Consider the following 26,523-nt stretch of genomic DNA (forward strand, 5'->3'; position numbering starts at 1 on the left):
TAGCCGCGGGGCGATTTGCTGGATAAGCAGTTACCCTCCGTGCGACAAACCTCTCGCGTTTGAGTCCCCGTAGCCGATCCTCGTGCGATGGAAATCCTTCCTCCAGGTTCCGGAGCACCCCACTATTGCTGGAAATTCCTAACAAGATATCCTTTAGCCGTCCTGACTTGTCATACTCCCACACAGTGAAGCAGCACACGGGGGTAATGCACTCCCCTCGCCGCCATCTTCCAAATCCCCGCATTACAATTCTTATTACACATATAGAGTACAATTTTTTATATCTTTGTATATAGAATATGTTCACGCCAATTCATGCCTTTATACATGTACTTTTTTGTTGGGGTTTTTTTTGCATTACAATTCTTATTACACACATATACCACATTTTTTTTATATCTCTGGTAGTATATAAAGTATGTTGACATCCAGTTTGAGTCTTCATACATATACTTTGGATAATGATGTCCATCACATTCCACCACCCTTGCTAATCCCCTGCCCCATCCCTTTCCCTCCCACCCCTCTTCCCTATCTAGAATTCATCTAATCCTCCCATGCTCCCCCTCCCTACCCCACTGTGAATTCTCTAGGAATAGCTATTTGAGGAACTTCATTCCCCAGATTCATATAGTTCTCCGTGACTGGTGTCCAAGGCTTCTAAGAATGATATGGCCCAGATGACACACTGTCCCACACCTACTTTCAAATACTAGACAAGGCTTCACCCCCAGTATCTCACCAAATCAGCATGGAACACTTTCTTGAACCCTAAGTACAAGTTCTTGAACTGGGACAGTCCTGAAGTGGGCCAGCTTCATGGTCCTAATGATAGCCATGTAGTGGTGGAATAAGGAAGTGGTTCTAGAGCAGAAACCAGCTTGATCCTTCCTCTGTGGGCATCCAGGAAAGGATAGGTAAGAATTCTCACCACACCCAAAAAAGGATACCCTGTGCTCAATCCTATTTCAATTATTTTGTTTTTCCCATTAAAACATTACAAATTAGGTGGCAACATCCTTATGCGTATCTGCAATACGCATGCCCCGCCCCCATTTTGTTCTTGACCCATATCAGAGAACAACCAACTTAGAGGAAGAATGAGAAAGGTTGACTCATTTAGAGGTTAGATCATAACACCAACACACTTCAGATTATTCCTTATGGGTGAAATAATATATGAAAAATGCCTTGTGCTTAGGAGAACAAAGTTATAACTCAATTAGTTGCCTGATGAATAACCTTAATATTCTGTATCTTGGTTAAGAGTCAGTCTTTTAAAATCTTTGGAGGGGAAAAAAAGTCTAATAATTTCTGGGTGTTAAAACAGTTAATAATAAACATTTTAAAGCCAAACAGATAACTGGGTAAAAGGTTCTTATGGAGAAAGGAATTTGGGATCAGGGAGGAAGGCTGACCTCGTCGAGCCTTGTGTTTGAATTGACGTGTGGAGGATGTGCCTCCCACTGTTGGAACCTCCCCTTAACCCACTCATAATTGCAGGGAGTTCTGAGGAGCTCTCTGTATCCAAAGTAAGCCAATTTTGTGGTGGCTATTATGGTTTAGATATGTGACATCCCCCAAAAGCTCATATGTGAGACCATGCAAGAATTTTCAAAGGTGATATGATTAGATTATGAGAGGTGTAACCTGAATGGAGGATTCATCCACTGATATGGATTAACTGGTGGTAACTGCAGACAGGGAGGGTGTGATACAGTAAATAGGTCACAGGGGTGCACCTGTGCTCCTTGTGGGGCTTATATTTTGTTCTGGAGAGTGGAGCTCACTCTCTCTGCTTCCTGGTTGTGTCCTAAGCTGCTTTCCTCAACTTTCCTTTCTACTATGATGTTCTGCCTCACCTGGGGCCTAGAGGCAGGGAATCAGCTAAACATTGACTGAACCTCTGAAACCATGAGCCAAAATAAACTTTTCCTCCTCTGAATTGTTCTTGTTGTGTGTTTTATTGACGCAAAAGCTGACTAAGAGCAGCTTAGGAGTGTGAGAGTGAGATTTGATCCTAAGGTGATAGGTAACGTGCATACATTGCTTCTTTCCAGTGACTGGACCTTTCTTATGGCTTTGGGAAAGTGCCACATTGAGAATATGCTGTATTCCTTGAATGCAAGCAGGCCTTGCAAGTGGTCCTAGAACAGTCCTGGGCTGCCTGTGGGAAGTGGACATGAACTGTCAGTATGGGTCACAGATCCTCCATTTGGCTTGATCCATAACTCTAGAGAAAATCTCAGGAAAACAAAAATTTTTTTGTCTTAACTTTGAGAATCAAGCTCTACGAACTGAGCCAGCATTCCCCATCCTTGCCCCTCCTTTGGGTGTACCACAATCCCCCTGGAGTTGATTTACCCAGCTGGGCAGAGTGGAACAAGGGTAAGCCTAGATCTGACACACACCAGTGGTTGATGGGTTCAAATGGGGCAGATTCTGTGTAGGGCCAGCAGGCACTTTGAATTTCTTAATTTGAAACAAAAATGCTTTTGTGCTGCTTTGAGTTACTGTCATTGTTGTTTTATTGTGAAAGATAGTCACTCTTATGAACAGTTGGCTTTCCTTCAAGGCTAATTGTGCACTGTTCTTTGGGGACACCACATAGACATATAGCATGCTTAAAATGCATGAGGCTTAGAGCAAGACTAATTCCCTGGGGAGAGAATCCTGTGCTTGTCCAAGAGCTGGACCTCTACCTCCTCCCACACCCGTCACTCCAGCCAGTTGCATACTTGGAGAAGAGATTTATGGGGCTGAAGATACAGCTGCAAGTTTTCTTTTTTTTCTTTCTTTTTTTTCTCCCTCCTTTTCCCCCTCAAAACAGTGTTCTGCTGTCCTGGCTGTTCTGCAAGAGACACAAACACACAACTTATTTACAACAGCAGCATCTGAAAATTCTAAGTCGTGTCCTTGATGAGTGTGAATGTTTTTATAAGCATAAAGCATTCCATGGATGTAATGAATTCCTACTTACCAGCAAATCTTGAGCTGGCTTATGTCTCTAATATTTTGATGAAGGACCATCTTTGAGTCTAATTACACTGTGCAACTGTTTCAGCTCTGAAACAGCTTTGTTAATGTGAATACCTTAGGGACAGGACCACGGATTCCACAGATTCTGCTCTGACCCCTCTGTTTACTTTCAAAGTATACTAATGGATTACTGTGGCTTCTAGATTCTCTGTCTTTGTAGGGTTCTCTTAGACTGGAGCAAATTCTCTTTTCAGTTTTTAAACATGCTTCATCTGGGGGTTGGGGCTGTAGCTCAGTGGTGGAGTGCCTGCTTCACCTGTGTGAGGCACCGGGTTCTATCCTCAGTACCACATAAAAATAAATAAATAAAGATATTTAAAAATAAAATTCTTCATCTGAATGAGGGAGGCCATCACTTGACAAGTATGCATTTCCCAAACTAGAATCCAGACTGGCTTTCCTGAATAAGAAGCCTTGCCTTCAACAGTTTGCTTTCACTGGGCTATATGGTGGAAGAAGGATTGCATAAGAAGAGGAATAAAAGAGAAAAGCCAACATTTATTTAATATTTACTGGTATTAAACACTGAGATTAATACTTAATCAGATTTGATCCTATTAATAAACTTGATCCTTATTTTACAGATGAGTAAAGTAGAATTCAGAGTTTTCAACTTGCTTACAGTCACAAAACTAGTAACTTATCAAGGTAGGGGTTAAAACGAAAATGTTATTGAACTATGTAAAAATGTACAAAGTATTTAAGTACATCTACAGTTATTACAAACTGAATTGATAATGTAACCACTACCAAGGAATTCTAAATCATGGACTAGCTATCTATTTTTGAAGTCTTTATAAATTAGTCATACCATAAACATGGTATTGTGTACGATATGGGAGCAGAATTGCTGATCATAGGCTATACATATGTATTACATATGTCTAGAGTGACCTTCTGTGTAATTGCTCTATCCTTTATTGTAAATGGGACAGAATAGTCTTAACTGTTTTTGTGTAATTGCCGATTTATCCCTTGAATTCTGTGAATTTTGCTATGTGGTTTATGAGACTTTTTTTAGGTGCATAAGTGTTTTCATTTTTTTTTAATCTTCCTGATAAAGGTTTAAACCTTTGATCACTATAAAATGTTTCTCTTTTCTATAGTGCTGTTTTGGTCTTAAGTCCAATGCACATGTATGAGGATCAGTTACTAGACTTTTAGTCCTGTCACTTTCTGCCGACAGCTACGCTACACTGTCTTAAGGGAAGAGAGCTTTGTAATATGTCTTTTTGCTTTGTTTGTTCATAAACCTAAAATGCATTAAGTGCACGAAAGAAACTCTGATCTCATGTTCTTCCATTTGCATGGCTCTGAAACTTCAGTTTACGTATCTAAGAATAACATTTCCTTTACAAATTTAATAGAAACAAATGCCTGGCCTAGTTCTTGGCACATAAGTATTTAATAAACCAAAGGCACTGTTAATAGTAAACATGTTGTTCAATCACCATTTTCTTTTCCACATAGAACATTAGAGCTAAAATGTACTTTAAATTTTCTAAAAATGTTTTCTTTTTTTTTTCTATCTAATTTATCAGATGAAGAACTAATATCCAGAGAAGGGAAATAGCATGCTCCATAAATCAGTTTATTGGGTGTAGAGTTGAGATTAGAATTTATCTCCTGACTCTGGCTTCTGCGCTACTTTTCTTTTACCCTGTGCTTGAGGATCCTTGGAGAATCCCTCATCAGAAAGAGAGGGAGGAAGGAGAGAATGAGAATATCCCCAGGGATAAACTTCTTAGGAAATTGATTTTTGCTGTGGATAAACCAAGTTTTAGAGGCACGTAAAGGGTGTTTATTATCAAGCATGGTGACATCTATGCTGTGTAGATCATGTTATACCCAATTTCTCACCCACCTACTCAAGACAGATGATATATTTAATCTTTTGCTCTTTTGTTTCTATTATGAAGCAGCAATCACCACAACAGCAAAAAAGCATTGTGAGTGGAGTTGTTCATGCTGGGTGAAGGCAGAGATTAGGTAATATAATCGATTGTTATGACAAATGATGTGGTTTAGGGAACTTGCTGGCTGAATTATATGTAGCATTGCCACCAAAGATCATTATATTCCCCTCTATTCCTCTAGAATCTTTAAACTCTTTATCCAGGAATCATTAATATTCACCTCATTGTTGCATCCTGGTTAATTCTAGCAGAGGAGAAGAGCTGCCAACAGTGAGAAGGACCTTCCTCCTCCTCCTTCAGGTTGTGAGGAAACACGGTTAACTGAACAGTCTTTGGAGATAAGATGGCACATAACCCTACTGGATCTGACTTACGTTTGCCTGAGTTATTGTTTTCTTTTCTTTTCTCTTTCTTTCTTTCTTTCTTTTTTTCTTTTCTTTTTTTTTTTTTTCACTAGGGATTGAACCCAAGGGCATTTAAACACCGAGCCACATCCCCAGCCCTTTTTATTTTTTGTTTTGAGACAGAGTCTTTTTGCTAAGTTACTTAATGCCGTGCTAAATTGCTGAGGCTGACCTTGAACTTGTGATCCTCCTGCCTTAGTCTCCCAAGCAGCTGGGATTACAGGCATGAGAGTTATTTTTAGGAGAATAAAAATGTCCCCTACCTGTTCTTATTTATTTTCTTCTCTGTATAAGGATGATGGTGGTAATAATGATGACCATGAAATGAGCAGTGTTCCATATTCAGGGATAGTAGAAGGAAAAAGCAAATGTTGTGTTCTTGAGAAATTAATTATGTCTAAGAGGCACTTAGACACCATATCAGGGTAGAGTGTTCATCCATAGGGTGTTAGTGCCAGTTTTAGGGGAGTGGCTAGCTAAGTGCAGGATGCATAGTAAACTAGGATGTAAGTCTACAAGTTCAAGGTCAGAATCCTGGCTTCACCACTTGTAGCTTCCTGAACTTGGGCCAGTGAAGTAACTTAAGTTTCCATTGTAAAATGGGAATAAAAATAATTAACTGCCTCAGGAGGGTATGCTGAGAATTTTAAATGAAATCACACACATCAAGAACTTTGGTAGAGGGCTGGGCATGGTGGTGCATGCCTGTAATCCCGGTGGCTCTGGAGGCTGAGGCAGGAGGATCACAAATTCAAAGCCAGCCTCGGAATTTAGTGAGATCCTGTCTCAAAAAATATATAAAAAATGGGCTATGGGTGTGACTCAGTTGTTAAGCACTCCTAGATTCAATCTCCAGTATTCAAAAAAAAAAAAAAAAGCTTTGAAAGAAGGTTAGGTGTTCTTAGCTATTATAGCACTGTCCATGCTGATTGGCAAGTTGTGACCTAAGAAGTGGTCTGGGGTAAGGACTGCTGTGGTATGAATATTTGTGTCTCCCAAATTCACATTTCACACATTGAAATCCTAGGCCCCAAGGTGATGGTATTAGGAGGTGAGACCTTTGGGAAGTTATGAGCTCATGGAGGTGGAGCATTCATGAATGCCATTATGCCCTTTTAAAAGTGTCCTGAAAGAGTGCTGTCACCCCTCCTGATATGAGGATGGGAAGGTATCATCTGCAAGGAAGCCATTGGCCCTCCCCAGTACCTCATTGTTGGTGTGGTGATTTTAGAATTCCTGCCCTCCAGAAATGGGAGACAAATATTTGTTATTTGTAAGCTACCCTGTTTATGGTACTTGTTTTCGCCTCCCAGACAGATTAAGGTGTGGACCAAATGGCTGGGCTTTCAGAAGTGTGCATTGGAGAGGAGAGATAGTGCTTTGTGGAAATGTGTCTGCCATTGCTTTCACATTATTCAGGATCCTATTATGACAGCCACATGTATGATTTGAAGCAAAATATAAGGAAATAAGAACAATCAAAATATAACTTGTTTTTCTTTCTGAACACTAAATTTCAACATTTTTCAAATATTTCTTAATTTACTCATGACTCTATTTGCTGTGGTTTACCCCAGCCTTCTTTTCTTTTTGATGTTTTGGCCTTCAAAAGTTGCAACTTTATTCTCAGTAGGCCTGACCATAGTATTAATTTGTGACATCAACAGTTGAGATATAGCTCATAAATGTCATTAAAGGTATGTGTGGACTAACATGACAGCATGTTTTACTTTTTGTGTTGTGTTTTGGGAAACTTAGATGTTATCTCTGATTGTGGCTCTAATCTTCAGCATTTTATAGATTATTATTAGCTTTGAAGCCTAAAAGGTAGCAAAATTTGACTCAAAAAAATTTGACTCAAAAAACTGAAATGTGATTTTTTTTCTCTTGTTTGAAGTTGTCAATACTCATGGTTAAAGAATATACTGTTATAAGACAGGTGGGATAAGCATTTAAACTAATGATGTTGGAAACATTTTGACTAGATGCTTTGCAGCACTGTTTCTCAAAATGGTACCTGTTATGCTCAATGAAAATGGGAATTCTTAGAGCACACCCCTGGAGAGTCTGATTTGGTAGGTCTTGGGTGAGATCTGAGAGTCCACACTCCTCAAAGTGACTTGTATTTTCAGTGCAGTTCACAAGCTAGCATTTTATATCTGAGTGTGCTTTTTGTTTCAGCAATTGGCATTAAAAGTGACTTAGATAATGTTGATTGCACACATAGCAGGAACAGCTACCATGCAACTGCCCCCAGCCCCCCAAAGCCTTCCTTATCATTTGCTGCATTTCCTGACCTAAGAAGTGTTTAAGAGAAGATAGGCTGGATGGCTGGCAGGGTCTGATAGAACAGGGTTCCACTTTTAATGGGATCTTGATCAGGATGATCTCTATTGCACAGTAGAGCATTCTGCTTGATTGAGAATTTCAGGTTTGCTGCCTGGCATCTGGTTCCTGCTTTCTGTATCATTTAGATGGACAGGATTCCCCAACCCACTAACTAGGAACCAGCTCTTCCTGATTATTTTCTGCATCTGTTTCTGTCTTTTTTATCTCTCTCTTCCTTCTGATTTTGTCTCCAAAACTTTATCTGCCTCTATCTCTCTAAACATTTTCTGTAATCTTCAGAGAAAGTCTGAAGCAGCTCACCCTTCAATCATTTCAAGATCAGAAAAGAAAGAAAGAAAGAAAGAAAAAGAAAGAAAGAAAGAAAGAAAGAAAGAAAAACAAAAGAGGCAAAGACAAGTCAAAGTACATTCATAAGAACCAAGCAGTGGCAGGGTGCACCATTCTGAATGGATGCAGATTCCCAGGGCAGGGAGAAGACCTTCTTGTAATTGTAGGTGCTGTGTTTCTCCCCAGCCTCGCTCCCACTTTGGATGAATCAAGTTGAGTAATTGTGGGACTTCAGCCATGTAAGAACAAATGTGCAGTTGCACAATCCCTTGGGAACTCAGCCTGTCCAGAGGGTTATCATCCATCTGCCAGGACTGGCGCAGGGAGAGGAATTAGAGGCAAGATTATTTAGTTGATTTGGCTTCCTATCAGGAGGAAGGCTGGAGTTCTGCCTAGGTATTTGTTCCAACCTGATCACACCCTGAAATGCGCTTAGTCCTGCCTTCTTCTTGTTAACTCTTACAAGTCCCACTCAATTCCTTAGACTTTTCTCCACTGCCTGCTTGCTCAGAGACATTTCTTTCCTAGGCTTACTATGACAGACGAAGGTGTTGTTCTTCTTTTCATTGATGATAACATGTTTCATGTCGCTTCATTTAAAAGTTAGCAGATGGGAAAGACTGGATCCTAAACTTTGCCAGGTATGGTAGCAAACACCTGTAATCCCAGCTATTCTGAAAGCTGAGGCAGGAGGACCCCACATTTCAAGCCATCCTGAGCAATTTAGTGAAATTCTGTCTCAAAATAAAAAATAAAAATGGCTGGAGATATAACTTCAGTGGTAGAACACTTGCCCAGCATGCCCGTGAGGCCCTGGACTCAATCCTCTGCAGCACACACACTCCTGGGAGATGAGTTACAGAGCCGCTGCACAAACTCATGATTGATCGCTTTTCTAAGAATTGGGGAAATGAAAGAACTGCAGCCCAATCTTTGAAAATAGACATGATAAAGATGATTATAAGGAAAAGTGTTCTGAACACGCTTGAATTCTCATCTAAGCCCTCCAGCCCAGGTAGGGGGTAATATGTTCCCCAGGTGGGCCAATTCAGAGGCACCTGTTCTCTGTATTTGGGTCTGTTTGCTTTTTAATACAGAGAAGTCATTTCCCCCCAAGCTGTGTACTTCCTGTGGTTACTCATAATGCATGTTGATTTGCAAAATATAGTGTACCATGGATGCTAATTGGAGGTCCATTATGACTGAATACCTTACACTGTAAGACTGCAGTTCTAGATCATTTTGTACATTTTTAGTAACAGGACATTGGAACTGCAGGAACCACAGTGTTGAGAACACTTGGGGAGAGATGACGTCTTTCTAAAATCTAATTCTAAAAATACTACCTTGAATATAAGCATGATAAAGGTTTTGAAGCCTTTTTTTCTTCCTTTAAGGAAAATTGTGAAATAAGTGTCTAACTCTACATATTGTTGAGAATGACAAATGACACACATGGCAACCCAGTCTTAATTGAATAAAAACCTTCTTAAAAAGTTGAAAGATCCTAAACATCAAAACTATAAGAGATTTGAGTGGATCTACAACTATTTAACAGTTAAAGAGAAAAAAATACCTATCTTCCACTCTTCTCTGCATTCCTCAGAATTCACGTTTACATACTGTACTTCATAAATTTGTATCTGTGTAATGCTGTGGATTCATATGGAAATTAAATTCCAGATGTGGCACTTAGCTGTGTGACCTTGAGCAAGTAACTTGACCTCCCTGACATTCAGTTTGCTCACAAGGATTGTATTGGGAATTATGGGTTGCCAATGAGAGATACCAGCTATGATAAGAAAAAAAAAAGAACTGATTAGAAGGATATCAAGTACATAAAACAATCAAAGGCAAATCTAGAGAACCACAATTGATAAGCAAGGGACAGGAATAGAGATGACCTGGAGACCTAAGAACCAATGCAAATGAAGTTTGTCTTTAGTGTTACATCCAGATTCAGTGCTTCGGGGAGAGTGAGTGTGAATGGCCAAGCTTGAGTTAGGTGACCCCATGAATGAGGGAGGTGACAGGGTACCTTGGTTGACATTCCTATCCATATTGCCCACAGCAGAGACAGAGGGAAGGTGATTTCTGAAAAAGATATCAAGCTGATTTTAGGATGACAGCTGAGTGTCTGGCCAGAACCTAACATATGTCACTACATGGTTGTTAGGAAATTTTTCTTTCTTTTTCATTTTTTTTTTTTGGTTTGTTTGTTTGGTACTGGGAATTGAATCAAGGAGCATTCAACCACTGATCCACATCCCCAGCCCTTTTTATTTTGAGACAGTCTTGCCAAGTTGCTTAGGGCTTTGCTAAGTTGCTGAGACTGGCTTTGAGCTTCCTGTGATCTTCCTGCTTCAGCCTCCAAGCCACTGAGATTAAAGGTGTGTACCAATGCGCCCGGCCAGGAAGATTTTTTATTAAGTATTTAAAGTACCTGGATTGGTGCTTGGAAAAGAATATGTTTTATTCTCCCGTCTCGTGTGTGTGTGTGTGTGTGTGTGTGTGTGTGTGTGTGTGTGTATTGCTGGGGGGATTGAACCCAGGGCCTCATGTATACTAGGCACTTATTCTACCACAGAGCTATATTCCCATCCCCAAAGACAGGTTTTCAGTCAATGGACAGACTTTACTGAAAAGTTGCCCTCAATTTTGAAAGGACCCTACCTGTGATATTCTGCTTCTCCAACTAAATTGTGAGCTTCATGAAAGCAAGGACTCTGGTGGTTAAATCTTTTTTTTTTTTTTTTTTTTAAGTTCTTCACACTCACTTTGGTTCAAGATGTCTTAGCCTTTTCCCCTTGGTGGCAGAGGTCTCCCCTTGATTGTTATACTCCCAGAGGTGTACCCAGGTGTTGGCACAGGTAAAGAGGATTGTGGGGTATGAGCTTTTCACAGGGCATTTGTTCTAACCCCCTATTGCCCCTGCTACTTTGCAAGGGAGTGAGAATGTCTAATTGCCCAGTCTTATTGCCTTATTTTATGAGAAAGCAAATAAGTCACACTTTGGTATTTGAGAAATGTGCCTATGTGTGCACATGCATACAAACCAAAACCAAGAAATGATCCTCTCCCTTTGCCTAAAATTAAATTTAATTCAAGCCACCACTCACCAAGATTTATGATGTCCAGATCATAAATAAAATTATAAATAAAAAGAAATCCCTTACCCATTAGCAATCACCCCCATGTCCTACCCCTGTTCTCCAGCCCTCTGCAACCCATAGGACTCAGCCATTCTAAACATTTCCTACAGATGGCTCCTCTGAAGTAGTCACTGGAGGCATGACTATGGGGAATATATTTTGTATCTGGCAAGTGGAGTCCTCTCTCTCTGGGCTGTTGTGACTGGCTTCTTTCACTTCGTATGTTTTCTAAGCTCATCCGTGTTACAGCGTGTGGTTTGTTCCATTTTATGGCTGGATAACATCCCATTGCATGGATACTCCACATTTCATTTCTCCTTCAGTTCTTGAAGCTTCAAGCCGCTGTCTCTTTGGCTTCTTTTCTTTGCTGGTTCCAGATAGGGGATTTCAAACTCAAACGCCCATCAGCTAAGCATAAGTTAGGAAGTAGAAATTACGGTGGCAAACGAGAGGGTGGCGTATGCCCCATTGAGAAGGGGCTGCCCTTACTCAGCCCCTGTCCAGTGGCCATCCAGGCATGGTGTGATCAGGTCTTCTCCTTGTCCAAGAGAGGCCCCAATCTGGATTTTATATGAAGAATTTCTATTTTTTTTGTTGTTGGTTAATTAAAACAAACTATAGACAAAACCCAGTGTGGTGATGACTCATTCTGAATGTGACCCTATGTCATGCAGAGACACATTTAATCTTGGGGAACCTGTGAAGGGTGAGCTGGAGCTGGACTTCCTGGAAACTCTTGCCTTCAAAATGATTGGATTATTTGGCAATACAAAGAGGGAAGAAGAATCAAGCTCTAAAGACCAACTCTCTGGTAATGGAGGGGATGAAATTCCTCCCATTCTTTGGCTGGAGAGTCTGCTCTGCAGAAGGAAAAAACCCAAAAAAACAAAAACAAAAACAAATCCCAGGCTAATGCCTATGTGAAATTAGAGCTAAATTGTCCTGTGCATTACTGTGACCCACTTGGGGAGGAATTACGACCTGCTGCATGACCTCCAATATGACTCTGACCTTGACCATGATTGACAATTGCTGATTTTATATAAGACATGTCCTGAATCCAAGAGGAAAGACTAATGAAAAGGAACAGGAAAACTGGTGATCATGGGGTGGTGTTGGGCAGGTGAAACACCTTAGTGATGTAAATTGGGGAGTAGAAAATCCAAGAAGAAATAGCAATTGTTCACTGAGTAAATAAACAGTCTGCTTATGACCTTCCACTTTCTATTCTGTTTTGTATGTGACCTTGAAGGGAGTGTTTTTAAGGAAAAAAAATGAATAGAACCCAGCACTACTGTATTGCTTGGTGTTAAGGAAGAGGTTTTAAGTGCATTCTCTAATCTGAACCTGTGAAGATAAGCATGTTTACCTAACTCTTTTAAAAATAAGACATATCATATTATTGTTTGGATGTGAAGTGTCCCAAAAAACTCATGTGTGAAGCAATGCTAGAAGATCTGGAAGAGAAATGATTGAGGAGGAATTAGTCCCTGATGGGATTAACTGGGTGTTGGCTTGAGGCAGGTGGTGTATGGTTGGAGGAAATGGTTCACTGCAGGTGTGGTTATGGGAGATATATTTTGTATCTAGCAAGTGGAGTCCTCTCTCTCTCTGCTTTCTGATCATCAAGTGAGCTGGTTTCGTCTGCCACAATCTTCCACCATGATAACTGCCTTTACCTTGAGCCCCTAGGAATGGAGTCTGCTGTCTGTGGATTTGGACTTCTGAAACCATGAGCCCCTAAATAAAACTTTCCTTCCCTAAAATTGTTCTGGTAAGACCTTTTAGTCACAGCAATGAAAAAATGACTAAAACATATCATGAGACATAGAAGAACAGAAGTGATTTGATTAATGTCATCCATCAAAGGGGCCAAGGATGTCAAACTATTGTTGGATTCTAAATCCCACATCTTTTCTGCAGAGGCAGAACTGACCTTTTAATACTTTCAAACTTGGTGTACCTAAGTAGTAGGTATAGATTGTTTGGGACTTAATATAATATTTAAATTTAAATTTAAATTATCCACTGTTATTGTTTAGATGTGAGGTGTCCTGTCACCCCGCTCCCCCCCAAAGCTCATGGGTGAGACAACACAAGAAGGTTTAGAGGTGAAATGATTGGATTATGAGCTTTAACCTAATTGGTGGGTCAGTCCCACAATAGGTATTAACTAAGAGGTGACTAGGGTTGGTGGGGTGTGTCTGGAGGAGGTGGGTCATTGGGCATGCCTTTGGGGTATATATTTTGTGATGTGGAGCAGAGCTCTCGACTTCCTGGTGACCATGACTGAGCCTCTTTCCTCCACGTCTCTTCCACCATGATGTCCTGCCTTATCTTGGGCCCTGAGGAATGGAGTCAGCCACCTGTGGACAGAGACTTCTGAAACCATGAGCCCCAAATAAACTTTCCCTCCTCTAATTTTCTTGTCAGATCTTTGGTCACAGCCATGAAAAAAATGACTACAACACCCACTCAGAAAACACCTAAAGGGAAATGGTAGTTTCAGAATGTTTTTGTATTTTCCACATTGTTTGGCTGAATTCTTCAACACTAAATTAATTAATAACTAGTTAGGAGCAGGAACACACATTAGTTACTCAGGCCTTGTACTAACAGGAGTGGGATGATGAGAACCACAGATATGGGACTCATCACTCAATTAGTCCATCTCAGCCATCTTCCATCCTTCCTTTCCTTCTCCCTGTTTCTATCCCTTCTCCTGCTTGCTGTCTTTTCCTTCTTCCTATTTTCTTATTTTCCCAGTGAGAGGAGAGATTTATATGGAGCAAGAAGACCTTCAAACTCAATCCTAATTGTGCTGTTTTATTTATGCATTTAGTTATTCAGTTCATTCAGCACTGAATATGTATAAGTACTGCTGCTATAACAAATAAACACAGACTTACCAAACTTAACTGATGTATACAGAGTGGGCTCACATAAATGAATGGTGCTTGTCATTGTTTTGTGGTTCCCTCTCCTGCCATAGGTTACCACTCACTGTAAAAGTTAGCCTTTGTTAGCCTCATCCACTTTTCTGGGGATAGGAAGTAGGGAGATGTGTAGAATTTATCATTACAACTGGTACACTTCAGCCAGGTGTGATGGCACATGCCTGTAATCCCAGTGACTCCAGAGGCTACGGCAGGAGGATTGCAAGTTTGAGGCCAGCCTTAACTACTTAGGGACACTTTGTCTTAAAAAAAAAAAAAGTAGAAGTGGGGTGGGGATTGGGAAAGTGGCTTTCTTGGTAAAGTGCCCCTGGGTTCCATACACAATACTGGAAAAAATGACTAGACCCCTTGACAAATGGAAGGAAGCACTAGGAAGCACTATTAATAATCATGTAGAAGCAATATTTATAAAAAGAGAACTGTTCAGGGAACACTGGACCATAAGGTCTTCTTGTCTACTGAGTCCATATGAATAATTACAGCCATAAAAAAAAAAACCACAGTGACTATAAGGAGACATTGCATCTCCACAGGTTTGGAGCACTGTAACGAAGCTTTGTGTATTTCACCTTCTTTAATTCTTGCAATAACCTTATAAGGTAGGTAACATCCCTATTTTAGAATTGAAGGAAATAAAGCTCAGAAATTTAAATAACCTAGCTTAAGGTTCTGAGTTAGGATTTAAGCCCAATTTTGTGAAACCCTAAAATAAATGCTTCTTCACCAGGCACATTATTGATGCACACCTGTAATTCCAGGAACTCAGGAGGATGAAGCATTCGGAAGACTGTAAATTGTTTGCCAGGGCAACTTAGACCCTGTCCCAATTTAAAAGGGGGTGGGCCTAGTATTGTAGCTCAGCAGTAGAGCACCCCTGGGTTCAGTCCCCAGTACTGAAAATAAATACATAAAATACATGTTTTTTTCCCATCACAATGCCAGGAAAAATGTGCCTTTTTGGAGATTGTTGAATTGGAGTTGTCAGTGGGTTTGCATGGATATTTTAAGAATGACTTACCTGTTATGGCTGCACACTATCTTCATGAAAGGTCTGTAAAAACCTTGCAGCTATAACTGATGTTCTTTCTTTTCATTGTTCCTTTAGGTCTGTCAGTTCGTCGTCTCTGTCAATGGGCTCAATGTGCTGCACGTAGACTACCGGACCGTGAGCAATCTGATTCTGACAGGCCCACGGACAATTGTCATGGAAGTCATGGAGGAGTTAGAGTGCTGAGCAGCTGTCCCTTCAGGCCTCCGGTGGCCCATGGGTGACCAGAGTGACACAATAACACAATGACAACACTTCATGTGAATGGATGGCTTTGGACATAGGAAATTTTTCTTTGTGCATACACATCCTAAAATTGAGTTTCATACACTGTTTGAATGTGGAAGAACCGGGTAACACATCTTTTAAAAAGTCAATGTGGAACACATTTGGGAACTAGAGTTTTCCTACATGATGGAATTGCCTTATTAGATTTCTAGGTGTAGTTCTCATTCATGGTTTTTTTAAATCTTAGTTTGCAGAAAGTTGTTAAAATGTTTTTCTACCCAGAATAGCAACATGCTAAAATTCCCCTTTTAGGAGTCATTAGTTGTTACAGACTTTAAATTGTACTTTTAAGCTGGGCACAGTAGCATGTACTTGTAGTCCCAGCTACATAGGAGGCTGAGGCAGGAAGATGGCTTGAGCCCAGGGATTCCAAGGTCACAAGGCATGATCCCATCTCAAAAAACAAAAGCAACAAACAAACAAAAACTTTCACCCAAATTAGCAGGGAATTGTTTAATCGAGGGTCTAGATTTCACCAAGCTTCAAATGAAAGTGACATCCATAGGAATATGACCTGTTAACCAGCATTTCCAAAAAGGTTCTAAAGCATTGAAGTAATTAAAAGCCATTATAAAATGACAAATTTCTTAATTACTGCCTTCATATCAACTTTTAACTTAATTAGGACATTAGATTTAAAAAAAAAAAAAAAGAAAGAAACCTTGTCATGCTGTGAGCAGGTAAATAGGGAAATAATGATCTTTTACTGAGATGATTATTCTTCTTACTGAGCCTAAATCATTTGGTTCTATAAATCAGCTATAACCATGTTCTAGAATTAATCCTAAATATATTGAATGTGAATAGAAGAAGTTTGTGCATAGACGACACGTGAAGCTCAAAATCAAGCCTTCCAGCAAGGGTTTACTTTGCAAGTGTCCACTTTTAAGGTAAATATTCTAGAACTCAGCTTCTATGTGATAAAACTTGAAACTCTGAATTGCTTTCTCAAGCCCAAATTGTTACTGGCCTTGTAAGGCAACATATTCCAAGGACATGACATGTTGCTCATTAGGGGGATTATTTTCACTGAAATTGCCATCTGGGGTAGGGATTTTTCATCTTTGTTGTACATATGCATGATTCCTTTTTTGGTTTAGGAAAGAGTACATCTTGGGTCTTGGTATGTAGAGGTAGTTCCTCAAAGTGCCAAATGAGGGAGTCTGGGAATGCTAAATTCTTTTTATCATTTCCCATAAACAACAAGATTGCTTTCTTAATATGCTCTAACAAAGTAAGAGTGTTGTACCTCAGTCATTTCTTGGTGATAGGTTATCACCATACATTGGTACTAGTGGATGGGAAAACATGCTAAAGATTTTATACACACACACACACATATATATATATATATATTTTTTTTTTTTTCCTGGTAATCCAACTTTTCTAGCTGTAGTCAGAGGATAGGATTTTGAAGTAATATTGAATGTCTAGCATTAATATTGTCAATCTATATTTGAGAAAGATGATTGCCTCCACGTGTGTGTGCGTTTCTACTTCGTGTCGGGCTCTGTGCTGTGGTATTTGCTATGTATGATTTCCTTCACTCCTCATCACAGTCTTTTGAGGTAGATATCACCACCCACATTTTTCAGATGTGGAAACTAAGTCTGAGCAAGACTGAAGATGTTCTCTAAGCTCAAACAGCTGCCAAAACTACTGCATCATACAGCCTGAGTTCACACACCAGGTAGTTTCATGCTAAAGCCCGAGTTACCCCTCCCCTCCAAACTTTCCCCATTTAGGAACCTTATATTGGAAGCTCTCACATGCCAGGTGCCATGCTAAGACTTTACATGTTTGTCTTTAATGAGCTGTGAGGTCAAGGCCAGCGTTATCCCCACTGTGCACGTGAGGAAACCCACTTGTAAAGAGGTTAGTCATATGCCCAAACCACACAACTAGTCAGTAGGAAAACATACTACCTGGGTTTTTTTCCCATTTTTTATTAGCTATTTATATATATAGTAGTTGGTTACCACCTGGTTTTAACAACATTTCTTGTAGCATCTTTTAAAGATGAGTCTTAGATGCTTTGTTTCTCCAGGTCTTCATTAATTGACAAGAGAAGAAAGAACACCTTTCAAAAAATGCCATCTTCTCACCTGCTGCTTGTACATTTTACTGAGATCCCAAGGCCCACCATCTTGAACCCTGGGAAATATAACTTCCCATTAGCTAATCTGAGCACCAGAGAAGTACCTGTACTCCATACAGTCTCCTCCTGCCAGGGAGCGGAGGCAGGCAGGCAGGCAGGGAGAACAGGTTTTCTTCTTTGGTTTCTCATCACCCTCAGTTTAAAGGCCAAATGCCAGAGGGTCTCTGAAGGCCACTAGAGCTTTATGTTAGCCACTCCTCCACCCACCCCAGTGTCCTCATACATGAGTCACAGTGAATGCCCCTGTGTCCCACGTCCGCATCTCACTCTCTTCAGGGTTTGCACCTGCTGTTTCTCTTTCCTAGAATGTTCTATCTCCTTCTTTACCCAGGAATCTCTTTCTTCTTATTAGCCCACCCCTTACATATTGTCTCCTCTGAGAAGCCTTTGCCAGTTTCCTAATTCTGGCATTCATGCCCCTTCTCTGAATTCCTACAAACCTTGAGTAAGTCCCACCCCAACCCCATTATAGTACCAATGACATTCGTTTGAAATTGCTCTGCCTCCAGACTGTCTCCCAACCTAGAGGCTGAGCATCTGCAGAATAAGGATGTCTTGGTACCCAGGAGGATATCCCTTTACCTAACATAGTTCTGACACAGAGGAGAATTCCAGCTGTTTATTGTTGCCCAACAACCTCCCCCTAAATTTTTTTGCTCCCGACCCTACAGGTTGTCGGTTGGGGCAGAATTAAGCTGATGTGGCCCACCACTGCCCCACATTTGTGGTTAGTGAGCCGTTGGTGGAGGCTGCTTGATCTTGGGTGGTGCTGCAGTTTGAATCTTGAAAACCTCTGAAGACCCATGTGTTAAAGATTTGATCCCCAGAGTGATAATATTGGGACAATGGTGGAAACTTTTGAGAGGTGGAACCTTGTAGAAGGTCCTTAAGTCATAGGAGTATGTCCTTGAGAGGGACTGTGAGGCCCTAGTCCTTCCTCTTTTTCTTCCTAGCCATCAGTTGAGCACTTTTGTTTCACCATCTACTCCTGCTGTGGTATCCTGCCTCACCATAGACCCCAAAGCAATGACAATTGATGGCCTGGAACCTCCCAAAATGAGCTATAGTAAACCTTTTCTCTTTATAAGTTGATTATCTCAGGTATTTTGTTATACTGATGGAAAGCTAACACAGATGGTCTTATGCATATGTCTTATAGTGGGCTGGGACTGTGGGCCAAATTGCCTACATTTCCACTGCATTTGACTATTCCCCAGAACTAGCCCAGGCTGAGATTAAATATACTGCAATACCTTTCTTCTACTTGCTTAGAAGTTACATAATTTCACTTCCACACCATTTTATGAGCCAAAAGGAGTCATAAAGTTAGTCCAGAACCAAGGGGTGGGAAACGAGTTGCCTCCTTTTTATGAGTCAATTTCAAAGAATTTGCAGCCACTTTTAATCCACCAAGAGTGGGACACCCCCAACCCCCACCGCCCATATGTTTAATAAATCCCAACAGGTAACCCAGCCACAGAAAGCTTTTCTCTATCCAGATGCAAATTACTAGTCAGCATCCTGGGTAGAGTGTAATATTGAATCAAAGCTGTTTCTAATGAAAACTTCAAGTCAGAAAATCCTAAAATGATAGTGCTATGGGAGGCCATGTGGGGCATGGCTCAGTCTTTTCATTTGATGACCAAGGAAACAGAACGGTCACGTGACATGCTCAGACCCAAGCTTGCTGGGTGAGAGCTTAGGCCAGAGGCCCTGCTCCTCCTTCTAACCAGGGCCTTTGCAGTCCTGCTGCGTAGCCGAGGGTAGTGTTGCCAGAATGGGCCTTTGGCTTGTGGGTATTCAGCAAAGGAAAGAGATCTGTAAAGGCAAGGGAATAGAGTTTTAATTGATCTGTCTTGAATTGTTAAATCATATCATAAAACAATAAGTATTCTACCTGATATTTTCACAGTTTTCTGCTTTAAAATTTAAAAATCCATTTCTAAATGTAGCACAAAAAATATCTTAAATGAATAAGAGCAGTGTTTCTAGGAGCTTTTATTTCGTGTGTGTGTGTATGTGTGCGCGCGCGCATGTGTGTGTGTGTGTGTCTGGACTGTGCCTTACCCACATAGGGCACGGGTATTGTGTGAGGTTTTACTCACACCTGGGGGCCTCTGATATCTTTCTTTGCTCCCTGAAAACACTTTTGATTTTTTAGGTGTTTGTGTATGTGATGAGTTTATCTTTTGGTGATGGAAAGGAATATAGTTTTTGTTTCTTCATTAATGCAATGTGTGCAAATTTGAAAGCCATGTTTTGTTATAGAGAGAAATGCAGCTACCTTTTGGCTTGAGTCTTGAGGTTTTATTTGTAATCTTTGTTAAATAATTGTATAAATTAATAAGACGTTAAGTTGATAAATGGGGAATAACTTGGAGATGATAATCATTATGTGTGTGGATTAGTGTGATTGACTTCACACCATCTTATAAAAGGTGGCTATACCACAGGGACAGGTAATTCATATTTAAAATGTTACTGCTGAAAGTTTGTTCACATTGGAATCTCACATTTTTAAATACTGTTTCCTTTCAAATGTATTGTGAAAATAATCTGCTGTCTTAAAGAGAGACCTGTTTTAAATTGTTGAGATTAACTATTCTCTCCTGTTGAGTATTAATCCTGTTTAATTTTTTTATTATAAATGAACAGAGTAACTCTAGAACATTTTGGCTTTGCTAATTGGTTGAAATCTGTCACTGTCATTGACCATGGTTTTAATCACTTAAGGCAGATTTTCAGGTGCAATGTATCTTTCTTCATTTCAATACCAAAACACAAATGTGCTATGTACCAAAATGAAGTTCATTGTCAAAGATAGCATATGGTATTGTTAAATGAATGAATAAATGTACTTAATATATATCTTTAAAATTGGGTTGAGATTTATTTGCCCTTTATTAAAATGGTAGCATAATACTTAGAATTATTATATAAAAACAGAGGCATATTGCATGAAATAAATGGAACATTTTTAAAACAATGACTTTAGGGTTTCAGCTTTTCCTGTCATTTAAAACAAATTAGCCAATTTTTGTTCAAAGAAAGGGTTGCATTATAAGCTGATCTACTACTTACTTATCAGAGAAAACACATGGGACTCATATCTAATTCTCTAAGGTAGCCAAAAGTGCCATTTTTAAACCTACTTCTTTTTTTTTAATATTTTATTTTTTTAATTTTTGGCAGATACAACATCGTTGTTTGTATGTGGTGCTGAGGATCGAACGCAGGTCGCACGCATGCCAGGCGAGCGCGCTACCGCTTGAGCCACATCCCCAGCCCCTTAAACCTACTTCTTGATGGATGTTTTCTGGAGGTCTTTTGCCTGGGGAAAAAAATATGCACTAAAAAGTTTTTTTTTCTGTACTATATTTGATTCAGAATAATTTTCTCCTATATAGATACTCTATATGATGGGTATTGTAGGATGTTCTATATGGAAAAATACCATGTACTTGTCATTTTTAAAAACTGATTACAATGGATTAGGAAATAAGTTAAATAGTTCTGTGTTGGGGGGGATGTAAAGTTATGGGGGTTAGTGGTTATTCACGCTGTATTCAGAGTTAACCAAAAGGACATTTAATTTTCTATTGCTTATTCACTTATTGATTCATTCAGGAAACCTTACTGAGGACTTGGGTTTTAGACACTGCACGTAGGCACTGGGAATACAAAGTGAGCAGACATGTAGCTCATCCTTCAAGAGTCACCTTTGGGCTTGTCTCTTAAAATTATTCTCTCTGTAGATGGGGGAATAAGAAAGCAAGGTGTTAAAACAGCTGGGTTTTTTGTTTTGTTTTGTTTTGGGTACCAAGAATGGAACCCAGGGGCACTTAACCACTGAGCTGCATCTCCATCCATTTTTATGTTTTATTTAGAGACAGGGCGCCACTGAGTTTAGGGCCTCACTGCATTGTTGAGGCTGGCTTTGAACTTGTGATCTTTCTGCCTTAACCTTCCAAGTCGACGGGATTACAGGTGTGTGCCACTGCACCCAGCTAAACATCTGGTTTAATGCTAGAGACCACCATCCAACTCAAGAACCAGAATACTGATAATACTTTAATAATTTAATTGTATTTTTCTTCCCACTCCTGTCTCTGACTTTCTCTTAATCAAGGAAAACACAATGATGAACATGAAGTTTACCATTCTTCTTGCTTTTTTGGTTCTTATTAATTGTTTAGTTTTTTTAAAAAAATAAATTTACTAAGAGAGCATCGAGTTTTATGTAATCTGCAATTTGCATTTTATTCTCCAGGTTTTTGTGTATAGTAATTCATTCCTTTTTCACAACTCAATAAAGTTCGTGCTGCAAATTCTTTAGTTTCCTGTCGATGGGCATTTGAGCCATTCTCATTGCTATGTCATAAGTGGGGTTGCTTTGAACATTCTCATGCCAAGTCCAAACAATAGAGGAGTTTCTCTTAGATGTCCACTTAGGAAAATAATTGTTGAGTTGTAGGAAATATGAACGTCCAACTTTATAGAGTTATACTAATGAGCTTCCAAACTGACTCAAAATACAAAAGTGGTGTATACTAATATCTTCTCCAACTCTTCATGTTTTGAGACTTCTTGATGTTTGTCAAATGAGTGTATGTGTGGTCAATGATACTGAGGTTTCTAAGGTGCTGCAGAGCTCGTAAACTAAAGCACAGACTTACCTAAGTTTGCCATCCTAATTTACTACATGTATGCCTTCATCATATGCAGGATGTCTTCAACCTTTGTATCCTACAACTCCATGAATCAATTGAGGCAAGAATTATTGAGACTTTGTATAATATATTTGGGAACCTCCAACAAATAATCTGTTACTCTACATTCAATTGAGTGCCTTAAAAACGCCCCTTCTGTCACTTTTTTTTTACATTTTTTAATTTGTACTTTTTAAATATATACATGATAGTAGAGAGTATTTTGACATTATATATACATGGAATATAACTTATTCTAATTAGGATCCCATTCTTGTGGTTGTCTATCACGTGGAGTTTCACTGATGGTATGTTCATATATGAACATAGAAAAGTTATGTCCAATTCATTCTACTGCCTTTCTGTTCCCATCCACTGTCCTTTCCCTTCCTTCCCCTTTATCTAATCCAATGAATTTCTATTCCCCCCCACACACACACACACATTGTGTGTTAGCATCTGCCGATCAGAGAACATTTGGTCTTTGGTTTTTTGGGGATTGGCTTATTTCATGTAGCATAATAGTCTCCAGTTCCATCCATTTACTGCCAAATGCCATAGTTTCATTTACCAACTCCATAGCTTGGCTGTTGTGAATTGAGCAGCCATACACATTGACATGGCTGCATCACTGTGGTACACTGACTTTAAGTCCTTTAGGTATATGCCAAGGAGTGGGATAACTGGGTCAAATGATGGTTTTGTTCCAAGTTTTCTGAGGATTCTCCATACTGCTTTCCAGAGTGGTTGTACCAATTTGCAGTCCCACAAGCAATGTATGAGTACACCTTTCCCCGCACATCCTTGCCAACATTTATAATTACTTGTATTCTTTATAATTGCCATTCTGACTGGAGTGAGATGGAACCTCAGTATAGTTTTAATTTGCATTTCTCTAATTGCTAGAGATGTTGAATATTTTTTTCATATATTTGTTGACCAGTCATATTTCTTCGTCTGTGAAGTGCCTGTTCAGTTCCTTTGCCCATTTATTGATTGGGTTATCTGTGGGGTTTTTTTTATATTTTTTAATTTTTTGGTGTTAAGTTTTTTATATATCCTGGGGATTAATGTTCCATCTGAGGTGCAGGTGGCAAAGATTTGCTCCCATTCTGCAGGCTCTTTCTTCATGTTTTTGATTGTTTCTTTTGCTGTGAAGAAGCTTTTTAGTTTGATACTATTCCACTTATTGATTCTAGATTTTACTTCTTGTGCTTTATGAGTTTCGTTGAGGAAGTCAGTTCCTAAGCTGACGTAATAGAGTTGGGCCTATATTTTCCTCCTCATAGGCCCAGAGCTCTGGTCTAATTCCTGGGTCCTCGATCCACTTTGAGTTTTGTGCAGGTGAGAGACAGGGATTCAATTTAATTCTGCTACATATGGATTTCCAGTTTTCCTAGCATCATTTGTTGAAGAGGCTATTTTTACTTCAATGTGTATCTCATTCTGTCACTTTGACTATTTTTTCTCAGTTACTGAGGAATAAAGAGATTCACAGGTTAATAGAAAACATAGCTCTGAATTTTGGATTGTAAATTGGGAGGAAGCCAAAATAAATTTGCTTTTCGATCCTTATCTTACTCAGATACCTAGCTATTGAAATTAAAACATATGTGGAAATGACTCACCAAACATAATCTTTAAAGTTTAAAATTTCCTATAGAATAGTTTCACAAACAACAATATCTATTTCTTACCCTATCAGATTCCCAGCAGTTTTACAGCCTGGTAGGAAAGCAATAAAAACAATCGACAAGTTTGCACTATTGTAGGTCATTGTATCAGATAGCAAAGCTCTCCAGGGGTATTGGAGAGTTCATCTTGATGATAGAGGTGGTTTCCCCCCACTGCCCCGTGAACACACCTGAACTGAGACATCATTCTTCACTAGAATTACATGAGCAACACACATCCTTGTGCTTCTGTTTGCATAAGCTTTCTGTGGTCAGAGCGGAAGCACAGGCTACTGCTTGCCGTGTATGTCTGATGAACGTACTGAGCAAAATAAAGGAAGGTTTGTAAAGAACTGGGCTCAGGTGTCTCCTTTCTTTAGTTTCCAGAACTTGACAACTCTCTTTTTCCTTGGCAGGTTATTCTGTCTTTGTGGCTCTCTCTTTGACTCCGGGGACTCCGTATCTTACTCTAGCTGTCCTTTGCTTCCTCAGAGTTAAATATTAAACTCTTTCTGCGAGTCTGAGTTGCCTGGCTCCACAGAGGTCAGTTCATAATTGGAGCTTTATGAAGGTGGACAGTGACACCTTTCCAGGTCCAGTCTGACTCGATGGGACATCGGGTGACTAGCACTCAGGTAACTTGGGAAGAGAGAGAGGACGTTGGCTCTGTGACGTCAACTTGAACATGGATGTGTGAGTGTAGCCAAAACTGTGAGCCCAGAATTTTAAAAGACCCAGATGTTTCTGCTGCTATGAAAGGTAAAGAAGCAGAATACTAGCACCTACACCTGAAAAACTCACGAGCTGTGTGACATGGGGACACCAAGGCTAGTTAAATATTAAATAGGGAGCCCCCTAGATCTGTTATTTAGCAGCACAAAGGGAGGAAAGCAAGTCTGATGAGCTGTAAGGAACATGGGAGTCTGAGAACATGAGACCAGCCTGCTGTGTTAAACAAAGAACCCTTGTTTTTTTCAGATTTTACTCCAGCCAGTTTGAGCTACATCAGTTGCGAGAGCTTTCTGGTGCTTTAGGTATTGACATGGAATGGGAAGAGGTTGGGTACTATCTTCATTAAAGTTCATGTTCTTTCTTTACAAGCAAAAGAAAATCCACTCATTTTCTTCCCTACATCCACCTGTTTCGCTTTCTTCCCACCAGTACTGTACATACTCCCAACTTGTTCTGTAAGTGCAAAGTAACGAATAAGTTAAACTTTGTTAGACTCTAAGAGATGCTCTAAATTTTCTGGTAAAAATTGTTATTTTTTTTCCCCAAACAGTCTTAGAAATAACTGATAATGGGGGCTGGGTTTGTAGCTCAGTGGTAGAATACTTCCTACCACGTACCTGTGAGGCACTGGGTTTGATCCTCAGCACCACATAAAAATAAATAAATAAAATAAAGGTATTGTGTCCATCTACAACTAAAAAAAAATGTTCAAAAAATAAATAACTGATAATGATAGTTGCTATTAGTACTATTACACTGAGGATGTTGCCTAATGTTAGAATGCTTGCTTAGCATACTCAAGGCCCTGGATTCAGTCCCCAGCACTACACACAGACACACACACACACAAACACACATACACACACAGTGGGGGGTAGGGGGTTATAATATTTATTGCACTCTAAATACATGTCAGCTACTCTGCTAAATGTTTTCTACAGATGATCTCATTTAATCCTCACAATTCCGTGAAGTATGTATTAGTAAAGTTCCCATTTTACAAAGACTGCAGCTCTTTGGTCATTAAGTCAGTGGAGATCACATATTGGCCAAGTGATGGGGCCAGGCTTGGAACCTAGCCCCTGACTACGGAGGGTATCTGCCATCCAATTTGAGCATGAGATTACACATGCACAGAAATGGAGAGAACAATCTAGAATAAGAACTTGCTCCTTGAGAGCACCCCACTTTCTGCTGGGGAGCTACCCAGTCCCCTCCTGAGCAGTGAGGATCTGGGCTTATTCCTCTAACCTGGTGCCTGGATCGCATCCTTGCTCTACATCTGCACACATGGTGATTCTACCTGATTCCCTCTTTTCAATATCACTACCTTTCACTTGACTCCTTCCCAGAGTCTCCTTTCCTCCCAAACTGGGGGTGCAGTAGCTTTTTCTCTAGCTTTCTTGACAGTTGCTAATCAAGAAGCAAATGTCCAGGTTTTCATATGTGCATTTCCTTTCCTTTCATTTCGTCTAGCACAATCATCTTTGCTGGACCCCTCTGCTGTGTTAAATATTAAGTGCTAATCACTAGAAGCAGCAATGAAAAGTAACCTGGCAAGTCCACAAGTTCTAGAGGACAGAAACTGCTTTAGTGAATACTTATATACCCAGGACCTCATCGTACCCCGACACAGGAGCCACTTGATGAATGTTTGCTAAATAAAAGCATGTATTTGTAAAAATGTCCCCCAGTTTGCAGTGGTCCTTAGTCTTCCCTAGAATAGAAGTCTCACTGATGCCTGTTTCCAGCCTCCTTTCTTAAAGATGGC

General features: G+C 39.9%; 1 protein-coding gene and 1 long non-coding RNA gene across 2 annotated transcripts in view; one reads left to right on the forward strand and one right to left on the reverse strand.

The window, feature by feature from the left end:
- The window catches only part of Deptor (DEP domain containing MTOR interacting protein), a 144,871-nt gene extending 124,356 nt beyond the window's left edge, over positions 1–20,515 (forward strand). The window contains exon 9 of the mRNA XM_015486419.2: positions 15,250–20,515. Within this exon, the coding sequence (XP_015341905.1) occupies positions 15,250–15,378 (129 nt within the window). The 3' untranslated portion in view covers positions 15,379–20,515. The remainder of the gene's footprint in view (positions 1–15,249) is intronic.
- LOC125616530 lies at positions 18,301–22,703 on the reverse strand. Its single transcript, XR_007347171.1, has 2 exons — positions 20,934–22,703; positions 18,301–20,786 (listed from the first exon to the last, which is right to left on the reverse strand). It is a non-coding gene; the product is annotated as an uncharacterized LOC125616530 (long non-coding RNA).
- Between the last annotated feature and the right edge of the window lie 3,820 nt (positions 22,704–26,523).

Source organism: Marmota marmota, unplaced genomic scaffold (genome assembly GCF_001458135.2).
Source record: "Marmota marmota marmota unplaced genomic scaffold, marMar, whole genome shotgun sequence".
NCBI lineage: Eukaryota > Metazoa > Chordata > Mammalia > Rodentia > Sciuridae > Marmota > Marmota marmota.